The sequence below is a fragment of the Misgurnus anguillicaudatus genome, chromosome 22 (assembly GCF_027580225.2).
Source record: "Misgurnus anguillicaudatus chromosome 22, ASM2758022v2, whole genome shotgun sequence".
NCBI classification, from domain to species: domain Eukaryota; kingdom Metazoa; phylum Chordata; class Actinopteri; order Cypriniformes; family Cobitidae; genus Misgurnus; species Misgurnus anguillicaudatus.
Genome location: NC_073358.2, coordinates 6,776,392 through 6,792,085, shown reverse-complemented (window position 1 = coordinate 6,792,085; position 15,694 = coordinate 6,776,392). Strand labels below are relative to the sequence as shown.

At 37.7% G+C, this 15,694-nt stretch overlaps 1 protein-coding gene across 4 annotated transcripts in view; it reads right to left on the bottom strand.

Moving 5' to 3' along the window:
- abr (ABR activator of RhoGEF and GTPase) overlaps positions 1-15,694 on the bottom strand; it is a 193,612-nt gene that overhangs the window by 39,708 nt on the left and 138,210 nt on the right. For all 4 annotated transcript variants that reach the window (XM_073860676.1, XM_073860677.1, XM_073860679.1 and 1 more), the window contains 2 exons: positions 13,190-13,287; positions 12,976-13,107 (listed from right to left, as the gene is read on the bottom strand). In XM_073860676.1, coding sequence (XP_073716777.1) covers positions 12,976-13,107; positions 13,190-13,287 — 230 coding nt within the window. The remainder of the gene's footprint in view (positions 1-12,975; positions 13,108-13,189; positions 13,288-15,694) is intronic.

Below are 15,694 nucleotides of genomic sequence, written 5' to 3'. Positions count from 1 at the left end.
AATATTTTAGGAAGCTGCGACCTCCAAAGAACGAATACTCGCTTTCAAGGACGCGTCCTTCGAATAACCCAGCATTTAAATTGGAACACAGCTTATATCTATATATCTTTCTACATCTAACTTTACATTCAAGGTTCAAAGAGCTTTACGAGGTTGTAATAGAGACATTTTATTGCCAAAGTATAATCAATGTAACATTTAAGATAAATGTGACCCAGGGCCGTCGTAAGTAGCCCGGGTATATTTTTAGTAAAAGCAAAAACATTGTTTGCTTTTATGCCAAAAATCATTAGTATATTATGTTTAGATCAAATGAAGATATTTTGTAAATTTCCTATCGTAAATATTTAAAATTGTTTATTTTTGTTAGTGGATGCAAAAACGTACCTACAAATCTCGCTTTGCTTGATGATTTCCCATTCAAGTTTGGTTTATGTAAAAGCTTACAATTTCCCCCATTCAGTCAATGACATCATTACAGTGGTAAGCCAGTATAGAGAGCAGTAAAACAAACATATTAGTAATAGTGGTGGTAAAGACTTCATTTGGACTTTATTTAGGGTTTTTTTTGCACTCTCAAGTTCAAGATTTTCAGATAGTTATATCTCAGCCAAATTTTATTCTGTACAAACCATACATTAATGAAAAGCTTATTTATTTAAGTTCGGATTATGTATAAATCTCTTTTTTTTTTAAAAATGTACTCTTACTGTACTTGGTTTTGTGGTTCAGAGTCACATATACAAATAAACGCAAAAAACTACAACAATACAATAAAATACTGTATACTTGCATAGAGGATGTTTCTGGCCTATATAGTACAGTAAAGTACTGTTTGTAAAGACATAATAGTTCTGCAATAACCTCCTGTGTTCAGGACAAAAAGTTACAAGCTTACAGCTCATCCCTTGTTGGATTTCAACCAGCAACCTTCAACTTATTGGCCCTCAGCTTTGACCACAATTCCATAACATAACCAAGTAGATTTTTACTGCTGTAATTATGTGGTCATAATCTGCAAACACACATCATCTGTGACAGTTTCCTAGCCGATCATTAGACAAAAAGAACATGCTGGACCCAGGCAAGGAGAAACTGAGATAGAAGGTGGACAGGCAGGAAATTAGGAGAGAAGGAAAGGAAATGCTCGGAGCGCCAGAGCAGAAAGTAAAGTATGGAAAAAAGATGAGAATAGCAAGAAGAAACAAACATAGGAGGAGATCTGAAACTAAAAGAGTGGAGACAAAGCGTTCTGTCCTGGTTCCTCGGAGAACAAAAGAAAAAAAGACAGAAGAAAATCTGGCAGTATTAATAATGGGAAATGTGATTAGCCGGGTGGTGAACAGAAATGGCTGCCTGGAGGCATCTGTGTGTGAACTCACCAAATCTCCGGGACAAAAGAATGAAGGCCAGCAAGAGTGCCAAAATGCTCTCTTTCTCTCTCTTTATATCAGTAACACATCTACAATGACTACGATGCTACTTGACTCTGTCGCAACTCACTGAATCAGTATATCAACTTAAGCATATCTGAGAGACACATGAGAGGATCACTGCGTTTACACACTGAGCCCTTTAGTCTTTATCATCTGCTATCCATAAAAACACAGAGACTGAGCATGGGACTGCTCTTTGGCTTCCTTCGGTCACTTCTAGATCAAACATCTCTGGTTTTGAAGCAAGACACGATTTAAAGATGTCAAGCAAAGCGCTTTAGATACACACATGCTGATATTTTTCACCCTTCTCATACATGCACAAAACACCTCTTTTTGAACCGTTTCAAGTTGGGATATTGAAAGTCCTGTACTTGATTTTATCTTAAATAAATCTAATTTAAAACATAAGCAGAAGATACTAAAGGGATTGAGAGGTCATGGACTTATGCAAACCACAAGCTGAGTAAAAAACTGTGTTATGTAACTTTTACCTTTAGAATGAGGGGCACACAGATTACCATGTGGTAAATCCAAACAAAATATAAACAATGGGCCAAGTCTTTAAGCAGAAACAGACGGTAGAAAGCACGTACAGTAATGCAATGTGTGTTTATGATAATTTATGACATAAAACAATCTCAAACTTAGAGAGAATTTAAATTTAACAAAACATTAAAATATGTAGTGCTGTTGGTTAGTAGCCTTATTTTCCGGAGATTTACTTACATAGAACTTATGATAAATTACCGAGCCCCTAAGGTGACATTGGAGTTAAAAAAATCTAAAGTTTAGATTCGCATGCTCACGTGAAACTTTCATGTGCTCATGTGAAACTTTCATGTGCTCATGCGAAACCTTCATGTGCAGAGTTTTTTTTAAAGTTTAGTTTCGCGTGCTCACGTGAAACTTTCGCGTGCTCACGTGAAACTTTCGCGTGCTCACGTGAAACTTTCGCGTGCTCACGTGAAACTTTTGGGTGTGCACGTGAATCTATCGCTTTCACGTGCTCACGAGATAGTTTTACGTGCGCAAGCGAAAGCGAAAGTTTCACGTGCGCACATGATAAATTCACGTGCACACGCGAAAGTTTCACGTGCGCACGCGATAAATTCACGTGCACACGCGAAAGTTTCACGTGCGCACGCGAAACTAAATTTTATTTAATTTTTGCTCCATGTCCCCTTAGGGGCTCCGTAATAAATGAATGCATTGTGTATATATTTTTATTTTACATTTTTTTTATTGTGTAGAAATTTTTTCAGTGTAAAAATGTTTTACATTTTTTTTACATTTTACACTGAATTTCTTGTATTATGTGTTCCTATTTTGTAATGAGGCAATTGTGTATTGTGGTTAAGGTGATGTGCTTTTTGTGACAGTTAAAACATGTCAGGGCTATGCTGTGTCTTAGGTTTAGGGTAGTGGTGTAGGGTGCCCAGTAACTCAACTGTTTTGAGCAATTGTTTTTTTTATGTCTATGTGTATTTGGACCCTCTTGAAATGAGATGATGCATCTCAAGGGGGTATCCATAAATAAATAAATAAATAAATAAATAATATCATAAAACTGGGTCAACCCATCTTGCGCCCCCCCCCTCCCAATTTAAGAACCACAGTTATGTTATTTTTTTAATCGATGTAAGTGATAGGAGTAAATTAAACAAACAACAGCTTTTTGTAAGTTTACATAATAAATAAATAAATAAATAAAAAAACATTAAGTTATGACAGTTTGATTAAGAAATGAAGAGGTCCATTTTTTAACATTTTTGTCAAAACATGTTTATTATTATGTTATCATGTTATTATTTTGTTTTATGGTGCTACTTAGCTGTATTTTTAATTTATGAAGGTTTAAATCAAAACAAACCAACTGCAGTTGAATTGATATTAATTGGAATGCACAACCAAAAAACAAGATTTCTGAACAATAAAAAATGGATTTATCTCGTTTTGCAACGAAACTCTTCAAATATAAATACCTACAATTTTAAATGCAAAGCCATGGACAGACATTGCCATCCTTTCACTGTCATTTTTTAAGAGCGGTGTTGTTTCATAGAGGTCAGTAAATGAATGCATTCATTTTGGACACTGTCATGATGTATTATTGGACATGCATTTGTGTGTGCAGGTGTATGTGTTTTCCCTGAGGAATCTTTTCCAGATCTCAATGAGAGCGGGTGGAAGTACGGGTGGAGGGTAAATTACCCCCTAACTGATTTATGTTTTTGACACACTGCTCATTGGACTGCCTGCCATCTCTCTCTCTCTCTTTGTTCTTATTTTGATGTGCTCTTTTCGTTGTTCTCCAGTTGCAATCTCACGGTTGTGACACACAACCCCGATTGAATATTTTGCATTCATCTGGGTTAAACTATGCAGAGAGCCATTCATTTCATGGAGACGTCCCGAGTTGTTACTGCGAGAACGCCTGAGGAATAGATTTACTCCGATATGGCAGGCTGAGATTATAAAAGCTATTCCAAATGATATACAGTCCAAATGTTTTCGTAAAAAAGCTGCAAGACCTCGATAAAACCATGGTTTTACCTTACTACTGCATTGCTTTAAGGAGTTTTTGAACAAAAAATGTTAAACACTCCAAGCAAACAGAATTTGTGATCAATATTTCTGCTCTGTTTTCTCAGCGGACTCTTAGCAGAATTTGAAATGTGTGTATCTGCCGTTTATCCAATTTGCCAAGTAAAGGGATAGTACGCCCAAAATTCTGTCATTATTTATTCGCCCTCAATTTGCTACAAATACCCAATTGTAATTTCCAAGGGTCTTAAATGATAAAGTGAAACTTTGTTTTTCTAACTGTATAAATACTCTAGATGGACTTTATAACAACTATTTGTTTCTGCTTGCGATTTTGCCCTACTATACATATATGGAGTAAGGTGATGATGAGGTCACTCTGACGGTAACAACTCTCTGATTGAGAGGAAGCTTTGCTTTGTTAACGAGATGTTAGTGGACGACTGTTGCTTTAGGGATCTGTAGAATCCAGGTTGTTTATGTAAGAGCTGATTTACATCCATGACATGGAAGGGAAACTTAATGTTTCTCTTCCGGAGTTTTGTGAATCCCTTTAATCTTACTCCTGTGAGCGCTTTAGGCAAGGATACTCGAGTTGGAAGGGGAATGAAGAAACAAAGATTAAGAGGACACGTGTTTCTAAAACATAGTGGATGAGGCCTATTAGTGATCTATTGCTCCTTTTCTCAATCACTAAAGGAAAACAGAGAAAGAAATGATTCTTTAAAGGTGCCAAAGAATGCATTAAAATATGATGTAAAATTGTTCTCTGAAATCTACAAAGAGGTATGTGATATTATCATGTGCAAAAATTATCCAGAGATGATTTTACCTGTCCATTTACAACCCTAGGATTTGCCTTTAGAATGAAATGGTCTATTATTACCTTATTTGAAAGGGTCATGAATAATAATGAGCTCTGCTCTGATTGGCTGTTTCACAGAGCAGCTTCTTTCAGTAGCTCTGTGTGTGTGTGTGTGTAAACAGACCTTATGTTTGAGTCTGTATCAGACAAATATACAGAATTTGAAGGATAATCAATGGTTTTTATATAGAGTTTTGTTGCAAAACGAGATAAATCCGTTTTTTAAATTGTTCAGAAATCTTGTTTTTTGGTTGTGCATTCCAATTTATATCAATTCAACTGCAGTTGGTTTGTTTTGATTTAAACCTTCATAACTTAAAAAATACAGCTAAGTAGCACCATAAAACAAAATAATAACATGATAACATAATAATAAACATGTTTTGACAAAAATGGATTTATCTCGTTTTGCAACGAAACTCTTCAGATGTTTCTATGTCAAGTTGAACTTCAGACTAAATGCTAGCATATAGCATTAACTAACATATAGCGCTAACTTAGCAGTAAACAACTTGGTTTTTAGCATTGTAACAACATTGTACTTAAAGGAATAGTCTACTTATTTTCAATATTAAAATATGTTATTACCTTAACTAAGAACTGTTGATACAGTGGGGCAAAAAAGTATTTAGTCAACCACCAATTGTGCAAGTTCTCCCCCTTAAAAAGATGAGAGGGGCCTGTAATTTTCATCATAGGTACACTTCAACTATGAGAGACAAAATGAGGAAAAAAATCCAGAAAATCACATTGTCTGATTTTTTAAAGAATTTATTTGCAATTTATGGTGGAAAATAAGTATTTGGTCAATAACAAAAAAGCAAGATTTCTTTCTCTCACAGACCTGTAACTTCTTCTTTAAGAGGATCCTCTGTCCTCCACTTGTTACCTGTATTAATGGCACCTGTTTGAACTTGTTAGCAGTATAAAAGACACCTGTCCACAACCTAAAACAGTCAGAATGCAAACTCAACTATGGCCAAGACCAAAGAGCTGTCAAAGGACACCAGAAACAAAATTGTAGATCTGCACCAGGCTGGGAAGACTGAATCTGCAATAGGTAAGCAGCTTGGTGTGAAGAAATCAACTGTGAGAGCAATTATTAGAAAATGTAAGACATACAAGAACACTGATAATCTCCCTCGATCTGGTGCTCCACGCAAGATCTCATCCCGTAGGGTAAAAATTATCACCAGAATGGTGAGCAAAAATCCCAGAACCACAAGGGAGGACCTAGTGAATAACCTGCAGAGAGCTGGGACCAAAGTAACAAAGGCTACCATCAGTAACACACTATGCAGCCAGGGACTCAATTCCTGCAGTGCCAGATGTGTCCACCTGCTTAAGCCAGTACATGTCCGGACCCGTCTGAAGTTTGCTAGAGAGCATTTGGATGATCCAGAAGAAGAGTGGGAGAATGTCATATGGTCAGATGAAACCAAAACATAACTTTTTGTAAGAAACTCAACTTCTTGTGTTTGGAGGAGAAAGATGCTGAGTTGCATCCAAAGAACACCATACCTACTGTGAAGCATGGGGGTGGAAACCTCATGCTTTGGGGCTGTTTTTCTGCAAAGGGACCAGGACGACTGATCCGAGTTAAGGAAAGAATGAATGGGGCCATGTATCGTGAGATTTTGACTCAAAACCTTCTTTCGTCAGCAAGGGCATTGAAGATGAAACGTGGCTGGGTCTTTCAGTATGGCAGTGATCCCAAACATACCGCCCGGGCAAAGAAGGAGTGGTTTCGTAAGAATAATTTCAAGGTCCTGGAGTTGCCTAGCCAGTCTCCAGATCTCAACCCCATAGAAAATCTTTGGAGGGAGTTGAAAATCTGAGTTGCCCAGCAACAGCCCTAAAACATCACTGCTCTAGAGGAGATCTGCATGGAGGAATGGGCCAAACTACCAGCAACAGTGTGTAAAAACCTTGTGGAGACTTACAGAAAACGTTTGATCTCTGTCATTGCCAACAAAGGGTATATAACAAAGTATTGACATAAACTTTTGTTATTGACCAAATACTTATTTTTCACCATAATTTACAAATAAATTCTTTAAAAAATCAGACAATGTGATTTTCTGGATTTTTTTCTCATTTTGTCTCTCGTAGTTGACATGTACCTTTGACAAAAATTACAGGCTTCTCTCATCTTTTTAAGTGTGAGAACTTGAACAATTGGTATCTGACTAAATACTTTTTTGCCCCACTGTACATCCCACTATCATCTGTGTGCGTGCACGTAAGCGCTGGAGCGCGCTGTGACGCTTCGATAGCATTTAGCTTAGCCCCATTCATTCAATGGTACCATTTAGAGATAAAGTTAGAAGTGACCAAACACATCAACGTTTTTCCTATTTAAGACGAGTAGTTATACGAGCAAGTTTGGTGGTACAAAATAAAACGTAGCGCTTTTCTAAGCGGATTTAAAAGAGGAAATATATTTTATGGCGTAATAGCACTTTTGGGAGTACTTTCGACTCGGCGCAGTAACACCCTCCCTCTCCCATTATGAGAGTGAGAAGGGGAGCGGACTTTTCAGGCGAGTCGAAGTACTCCCAAAAGTGCTATTACGCCATAAAATATAGTTCCTCTTTTAAATCCGCTTAGAAAAGCGCTAAGTTTTTTTTTGTACCACCAAACTTGCTCGTATAACTACTCGTCTTAAATAGGAAAAACGTTGATGTGTTTGGTCACTTCTAACTTTATCTCTAAATGGTACAATTGAATGAATGGGGCTAAGCTAAATGCTATCGAAGCGTCGCAGTGCGCTCCAGCGCTTACGTGCACGCACACAGATGACAGAGTGATGTATCAACAGTTCTTAGTTAAGGTAATAACATATTTTAATATTGAAAATGAGTAGACTATTCCTTTAAAGGAACAGTATGTAGGATTGTGGTCAAACCTAGTACTGCAATCATAACACTTGTGGCTAAAACTGGTACTGCAATCACACAACTGGTGGCCAAAACACAAACATAAACATCAGTTGAGGGCTGCAACTCCACTTTTTAAATGACAATATCCTGGCCTGGCCACTGTTGTCAGTGATATAGTATTGGAAATGAAAATGATTTCTTAATGTCTAGTGACATATCAGGGCCATTTTATGATTAATTGATATACATTTTTTACATACTGTTCCTTTAATTTAATGTGTAATTAAATGTTAGGGATATATATCTCAACTGTAACATCACAGACACCCACAGCCAGCCACTAGCATCAGCTGAGCTCGTCTAATTGATGATTTAAATGTAACAAATCTGTCCTTCCAATTTGTTATTGTTCGCACCCCACAGCGAGCATGTGTATGTATCTGGGAGCGCTATAAAACCTCCATCTGTCAGGGCTGAGATTCTGGGCCCTTCTGGGTTTGTGAGAAATTGGAGAGAAAGTGAAAGAAAATATGACGTATTACAAAACTACACGACAGCCAGAATGCTGATGATTAATGACTGTATGGATTATTTACATCGAGAAACATTTGTGTTTCATGCGTCCATGCACAGCCAGTGGAAAAACAACACCACTGTATGCATTAACACCCACTTTGAAATTGGGCATAAAGCAATAAACTCTAAAAATTGCTGGATATTTTCAATCAAGCATTGGGCCAAACATAGACGAACCCAGCTGTTGGGTTAAATTAACCCTGAAAATGTTTATTTTTGGCCCAACAATGGATAAATACAATCCAGTATTTGGGGTTAAAACAACCCAGGTTGCATTACAGTACAACCCAACGGGGTGATTCTTGCGAAATTAGACTTATGAGGTGTCATGAAACATTTTGACAAAAAAAGGTAAATGCAAAGTATAAGAAGCATACAGTTACAAACATCTCTTCATGTACTATTTTGCACATGATTTCAAATGACATCATACAAACCAATTGGAAATGGAAAATTGTCATTACCGCATCGAGTCCATGACTGGATTTGAGTTCTTCGACATGGAAATATTTATAATTAAAAAATCTAAAAAATAAAAAGCTTCAGTGCATGTTATACTATAAACATTTACAGTAAAGAAACATGTGGTATTTGGTGATCATTGGTAAATGTAGAGACAATAATAAGGAATATAAATATGTGTCCAAGACCAATTTTCTCATCCTCCGCAACAATTTACAATCATTGTTTAAGGAACTAACATTTTCAAAAAAAATTGTGGAAGGGACATAATTGAGTGTAACACTCAAGATGGCTTCCAGGTAAGCAGTTCTTATTTTTTTCTACAGATAAAAATAGAAATTTTATTTGTCATAGTACCTAGACAACTTTTTAGTTCTCATTAGCGAATATCATGTTGCGGTAATGATAATTTTTATAATGATAATCTAAAAAATGTAAATAATTCTATAGGAAATATTTTTAAATCCTCTTAAAATAATGGCTATAGTAAGTTCAGACCTTAATCTTATATGTGCAAAAAAATTGGCTTCAAGGGCTTTTTAAAAAAATCTGATGCTGGACAGAAGTCTGGATTTCGTGAGAATTACCCACCGGACTGGGTTCATCACTTTTTGACCCAATGCTGCGTACAGTGCCTGCGTGAGACACTATTTGTCATCAGAAGAGTGTACATTACATGAATTTTTTAAACGCTGTACGCCTAGGTCGTGCATAGCCCAGCAGATGCATTGCATTTTGTCGCAATGGATAGTAAAGGTCGATAACCACGTCAAGTAACCACAACTTTTCAATCAACCCCTTAAAGACTAATTTGACATGCTATGTCTGTGTTTGTAAGTAATGGTAACACATTAGACAGGTATTGATTGATTTTCCATAAGCAAGCTGAAGGCTGCTGAACTCTTTCTTCGGGCCTTCACAAATGGACCAGCACTTAAAGGCTCTTTAGTGAATAATAACTGATCAAACACCCAGGGGTCAAAGGTGATTTCCCAATGGTCCCAAGCCAAGGAAATATGCTGCAACGAATGGCTTAAGTGATATTAATGGATCACCCCAGCTTCTGGCTCAATCTCTCTGAGCGACACCAAGCATCTGGGGTTCGAACAGCTGGATATAGCAATTAAAAAGTAATGGTTGGACACCAACAGTACAGCGACTTGGCCGACCTTTGTTTAATTTATCTGCTTTTACTATATCTGAAATTCACTTATGAAAGTGAACTCCTATGACCCACTCCACATCTCATGGGGATAGATCTCATGATTCACAACATTAAGTGTCTTATGGTATTAAATGGTATGATGAACCCTGTTGACCTAACATTATTGGTATAGTCACTGGATCTATCAATACTTTAGACTTAATTTGTCATTGACAACTAGCTTTGTTTTATTCATCTCTAGAATATAAGCTTTTCTGTCTTTATAAAACATGACTGAGGGTATATTAAAAGCAGGAGGAGTTGCTACAATGTGACCATTTAAGGATTTTTTTAATGTATGAGCCAGAAAGTTGTTAAATAAATCAGGATCTCTCCAGGGAGGCAAGGGAAACTTTTTGGCTCCATCCACCTCAAATAGAGGGGTTAAGAAAACAAAGGCTCATGGGGCAAGATTTAAAAAGAAGATACTGTACTATATTCTCCCAACTTCAATTCATTACATAATTCAGAGCATTATAAGTTTGGAGGATTTGTGTTTTTTTAAGATAGTCCATATGTTTGATCTCATTGACAATCATGAACCAGCATGTGGTATTACCAAGATCCAAATGACACATACATGGGCACAAAAACATAGTAATATCATGCCACGCAGAGACACTGGAGCAGCTATTATCACATCAGAGGGATTTTTTTTTATTGCTCTGTAGAAGAATGCGTATGTGTGCAGGTGTGTGTTGTTTCTTTACAAAGTAACGTCGCCATCTACTGGCCTGGTACACATAATGCTATCGAGTTTTCATGGATCCTGATCTTTTCAACAGCGATGCTGTGTGTACGTGAAACGCTTCAGTTTTATACTACATTGCCTAAATCTAAATCTGCCTCAGTCCTATAACCACAAGCCCTCCTCTCACCATCAAATAACATAAACATACCAAGTTAATTACATAAACCTAAATTCAAACACAGCCTCTCACGGGCACAAAAAGTGACTTTAGTATCAAAAGTGACTTCTTTTCCTGTGCAGGAAGGAAGGTATTAACTTAAAGGCCAGGAAACCAAATATCTCTTAAAAATATACACATTACACTAAAAGAGAGTGCTGAAGTAGGCCAAAGGTCACACATACAGAGATGTTTTGTGTGAAATATACCTACTGTATGTAAGAACAGCTCTTTGAAGAGCCACTTGACTTGGTTTCAATTACGAGGGATTGGGAATAGAAGATGGTTGTGTTTCGCAGATGTTGCTATTTCACAAACGCACATTCACACTGTGCGAACATGTAAAAGTGATGAACTTTCTTCAGAAGATCACTTGCACCGATATATTAGCTCATACTTCTTTACAAACTTATAATGCTAATGATAGTATCTATATTGGTAAATATGCTGAAGAAATGATAATAATGTTTTGTTTTTCCTACGAATCGTACAATTATGTCTTGTGCCCTTAAAGACTATAATAATGAATCCCTCACTCCGTTGGAAACTGTGTTTTGTGGTGTGTGCTTAGCCCGTGGTGGTAGTGTGTGTATTTGTGTGTATATGGGAAAGATATGCATGAAAACAGAATCAACACTCGCTCTTATTTCACCTCTGGCAATGAACTCAAGAGAATGTCGTCACAAATACGACCCAAAAATAAACCTTCGCTGCAGTAAATCCACCTCATACCTATAAGCCTTCCCAGATTTAAAAAGAAAAGCATGCAAGGAATCATTTTAGAAAAACAATTTGACAGGAAACTGAAGCGTAGGCGTTAGAAAAACAAGACGACAAGACAGATTGACTATGACAGTCAAAATGCTAACCATTATAACCAAGCGCTGCCATTATAATGCAAGATCAATGAGGAAGTCATTACAGTTAGAATAAACAGGACTCAAGTGAATGTTTACAACTGTGAGTCTTTGAATAAAATTCAAATTTTACACATGTTGTCACTCCCAATAACCGCTTCTAATGTCTACCAAACGTTCGCACACTTAAAGGGCACCTATTATGCAAAATCCACTTTTACGAGGTGTTTGGACAAAATGTGTGTTGGCACACAACTACCCTACGATGAAAAAAAACAAAGTTTTGATTTTCTTATCAATGTGAGGTCACATTGATAAAGCCCCGCCTACCAACAGTCCTGCATTACCATAGTTTCCACCCTCAGCGAGTTGTACTCTGTCCACTTGATACAATTGTCTCAGACTGTATTAATCAGATCTGTTTTTAACCAAAGGAACTCACTGTCTGTTTGTAAGGAAGTGAGGAGCTGTAGCTCATTTGCATTTAAAGGTACATACATTATGAAAACTCTGCATTTTGCTCCCACCCAAATAGGGGCATTTTGGACTTGCTAAAATAAATGATGAGTGGTTTATTTTGAGCTGAAACTTCACAGACACACCTAAGACTTATATTATATATTGTAAAAAGGCCATAATAGGTGCCCTTTAAATTCACTGTAATAAATTAAAATAATGCATTATAGTATTATTTTATACATAAAAAAAGAGGTTTGCTGCATACTCTTGTCACAAATTACTAAATTACAGTCACTGCATTATTATTACTGCTAAAAGGTTTTGAAATATGAAAACTACATTCTTATGCTACGTAGACACCAAAGACGAGGCATCGCGCTACTAGCTATAGATTACTAGCGAGATTTAACTTAATGTCATGCAAATTTTTCGCGCGAGATGAATATTTTCAACTTGGGCGAAGACGCATTTGAGGCGAATACCGCATGTTTTCGCGGCAAACGTGCAGCCCATTTCACATCATTCGCATCGCCCCACGCTAGGACGCGTCTGATCGCGTCTTTGCATTGACTTTGTATGTAATCTACTCACGCAAATCGTATTATTACTGCTAAAAGGTTTTGAAATATGAAAACTGGCAATTCCCATATATTTGAAGAGGATAAGATGCAAGTCACAAGTTCTCAGATAGTAAAGCTTTGCAAATCCAAAACATGCCACCACAACACCATCTGCAAAGCACACGCTAGTCACATCCGTTATTTTCAACTTTAACCTACCTGTACTTGGCCCTTTCCCATGATCTTGTCCACAATCTCATTATCCTCCCTATTCAGTTTGGATTTGTCGTAACAGTTCTCGTAACACAGGATGCGCAGACATTGAGAACCCTCCAGCTCGATCTCAAACTCCTCATTAAAGGAATAAACTGAATCAATAATGGATACGCAATTGTAATTGGTCATGTGACACAAACAACAAACTTGAGCTCACCTCATTCCACTGCGGTTCTGTCGTGTCTCTGAACACACGGGTTTTGGCCTTACTGACGAAGTAGCCGTAAGAGTCCACCTCCAGTGTACAGTACAGATCTACAAAAGATACATGAAAATGATAGTTGAGAAAAACTATTATCAAATACATCTAAACATAACATAACACACAAACATAAAGAAACCGTCATATTGGGCTGTTGTGAAGCCAAGCGGTACACAAAGAATTTAGCTAATCAATCTATCTGGCCATGTGTGTCTTACACGAAGACAGCAAACGGCTCACGTTCACCCACACTTCAAATGTTATCACATCGCTCTAATGGGTGTGGCCTACTGACAACATGATGGATTACAACACGCTTTGACCTCTGACCTGGGGAATTCGTGTAGCGAATTTTTTTGAAACAGGAGAGAAATGAGGTGATGTTCACTTAGTGTGGTGGTGCTGTCACAAAAGAGCGGTCGACTTGGCAAAACACAGCGTGGGCCTCACTGGTACAGGTTTAACATGTCAGTCAGGCCAGCCTCTGGTAATTGATAGTCCCGTTAGTAATATGTATGTTAATGAATGAGGGGTGGTTGTATTGGGTTATAATGAGGCTATGCTAGTGTGCACACGCATAGGCAGGAATAATTATGCTGGCTTCAAGTCATGGTATTTAAAAGTATAGAGCACATACAGTATTTAAGACAATAACCGTTTTGAAACTCTGGAAGTTCTGTGAGCCTTTAAAATGTAATGAAAGCTATGTTTTAAACCCTTTATTAAATAATATTAAATAAGAAAAAAATGAAATAGCAGTTTAAATTCACTGTAATAAATTAAAATAATTCATTCTAGTATTATTTTATACATAAAAAAAGAGGTTTGCTGCATACTCTTGTCACAAATTACTAAATTACAGTCACTGCATTATTTTTACTGCTTAAAGGTTTTGAAATATGAAAACTACATTCTTATGCTACGTACACACCAAACACGAGGCATCGCGTTACTAGCTATAGATTACTCGCGAGATTTAACTTAATGTCATGCGAATTTTTCGCTAGAGTTTAATATTTTCAACTTGGGCGAAGAAGCATTTGAGGCGAATACCGCATGTTTTCGCGGCAAACGCGCAGCCCATTTCACGTCATTCGCATCGCCCCACGCGATGACGCGTCTGATCGCATCTTTGCATTGACTTTGTATGCAATCTACTCACGCAAATTGTATTATTACTGCTAAAAGGTTTTGAAATATGAAAACTACATACTTATGCTACGTACACACCAAAGACGAGGCATCGCGTTACTAGCTATAGATTACTCGCGAGATTTAACTTAATGTCATGCGAATTTTTCGCTCGAGTTGGATATTTTCAACTTGGGCGAAGACGCATTTGAGGCGAATAGCGCGTGTTTTCGCGGCAAACGTGCAGCCCATTTCACGTCATTCGCATCGCCCCACGCGAGGACGCGTCTGATCGTGTCTTTGCATTGACTTTGTATGTAATCTACTCGCGCAAATTGTATTATTACTGCTAAAAGGTTTTGAAATATGAAAACTACATTCTTATGCTACGTACACACCAAACGCGGGGCATTGCGTTACTAGCTATAGAATACTCATGGGATTTAATTCGTGTCATGCAAATTTTTCTCTCAAGTTGGATATTTTCAACTTGGGGAAGACATGTTTGAGGCGAATAGCGCGTGTTTTCGCGGCAAACGCGCCGCCCAAATCGCGTCATTCGCATCACCGCACGCGAGGACGCGTCTGATCGCGTCTTTGCATTGACTTTGTATGTAATCTACTCACGCAAATCGTATTATTACTGCTAAAAGGTTTTGAAATATGAAAACTACATTCTCAAATCGCGTCATTCGCATCACCGCACGCTGAGGACGCGTCTGATCGCGTCTTTGCATTGACTTTGTATGTAATCTACTCACGCAAATCGTATTATTACTGCTAAAAGGTTTTGAAATATGAAAACTACATTCTTATGCTACGTACACACCAAACGCGGGGCATCGCGTTACTAGCTATAGAATACTCACGGGATTTAATTCGTGTCATGCGAATTTTTCTCTCGAGTTGGATATTTTCAACTTGGGGAAGACATGTTGGAGGCGAATAGCGCGTGTTTTCGCGGCAAACGCGCCGCCCACAAGGCATTACCGCACGCGAGGACGCGTCTGATCGCATCTTTGCATTGACTTTGTACGTAATCTACTCACGCAAATCGTATTATTACTGCTAAAAGGTTTTGAAATATGAAAACTACATTCTTATGCTACGTACACACCAAACGCGGGGCATCGCGTTACTAGCTATAGAATACTCACGGGATTTAATTCGTGTCATGCAAATTTTTCTCTCGAGTTGAATATTTTCAACTTGGGGAAGACATGTTTGAGGCGAATAGCGCGGGTTTTCGCGGCAAACGCGCTGCCCAAATCGTTTCATTCGCATCACCACACGCGAGGACGCGTCTGATCGCATCTTTGCATTGACTTT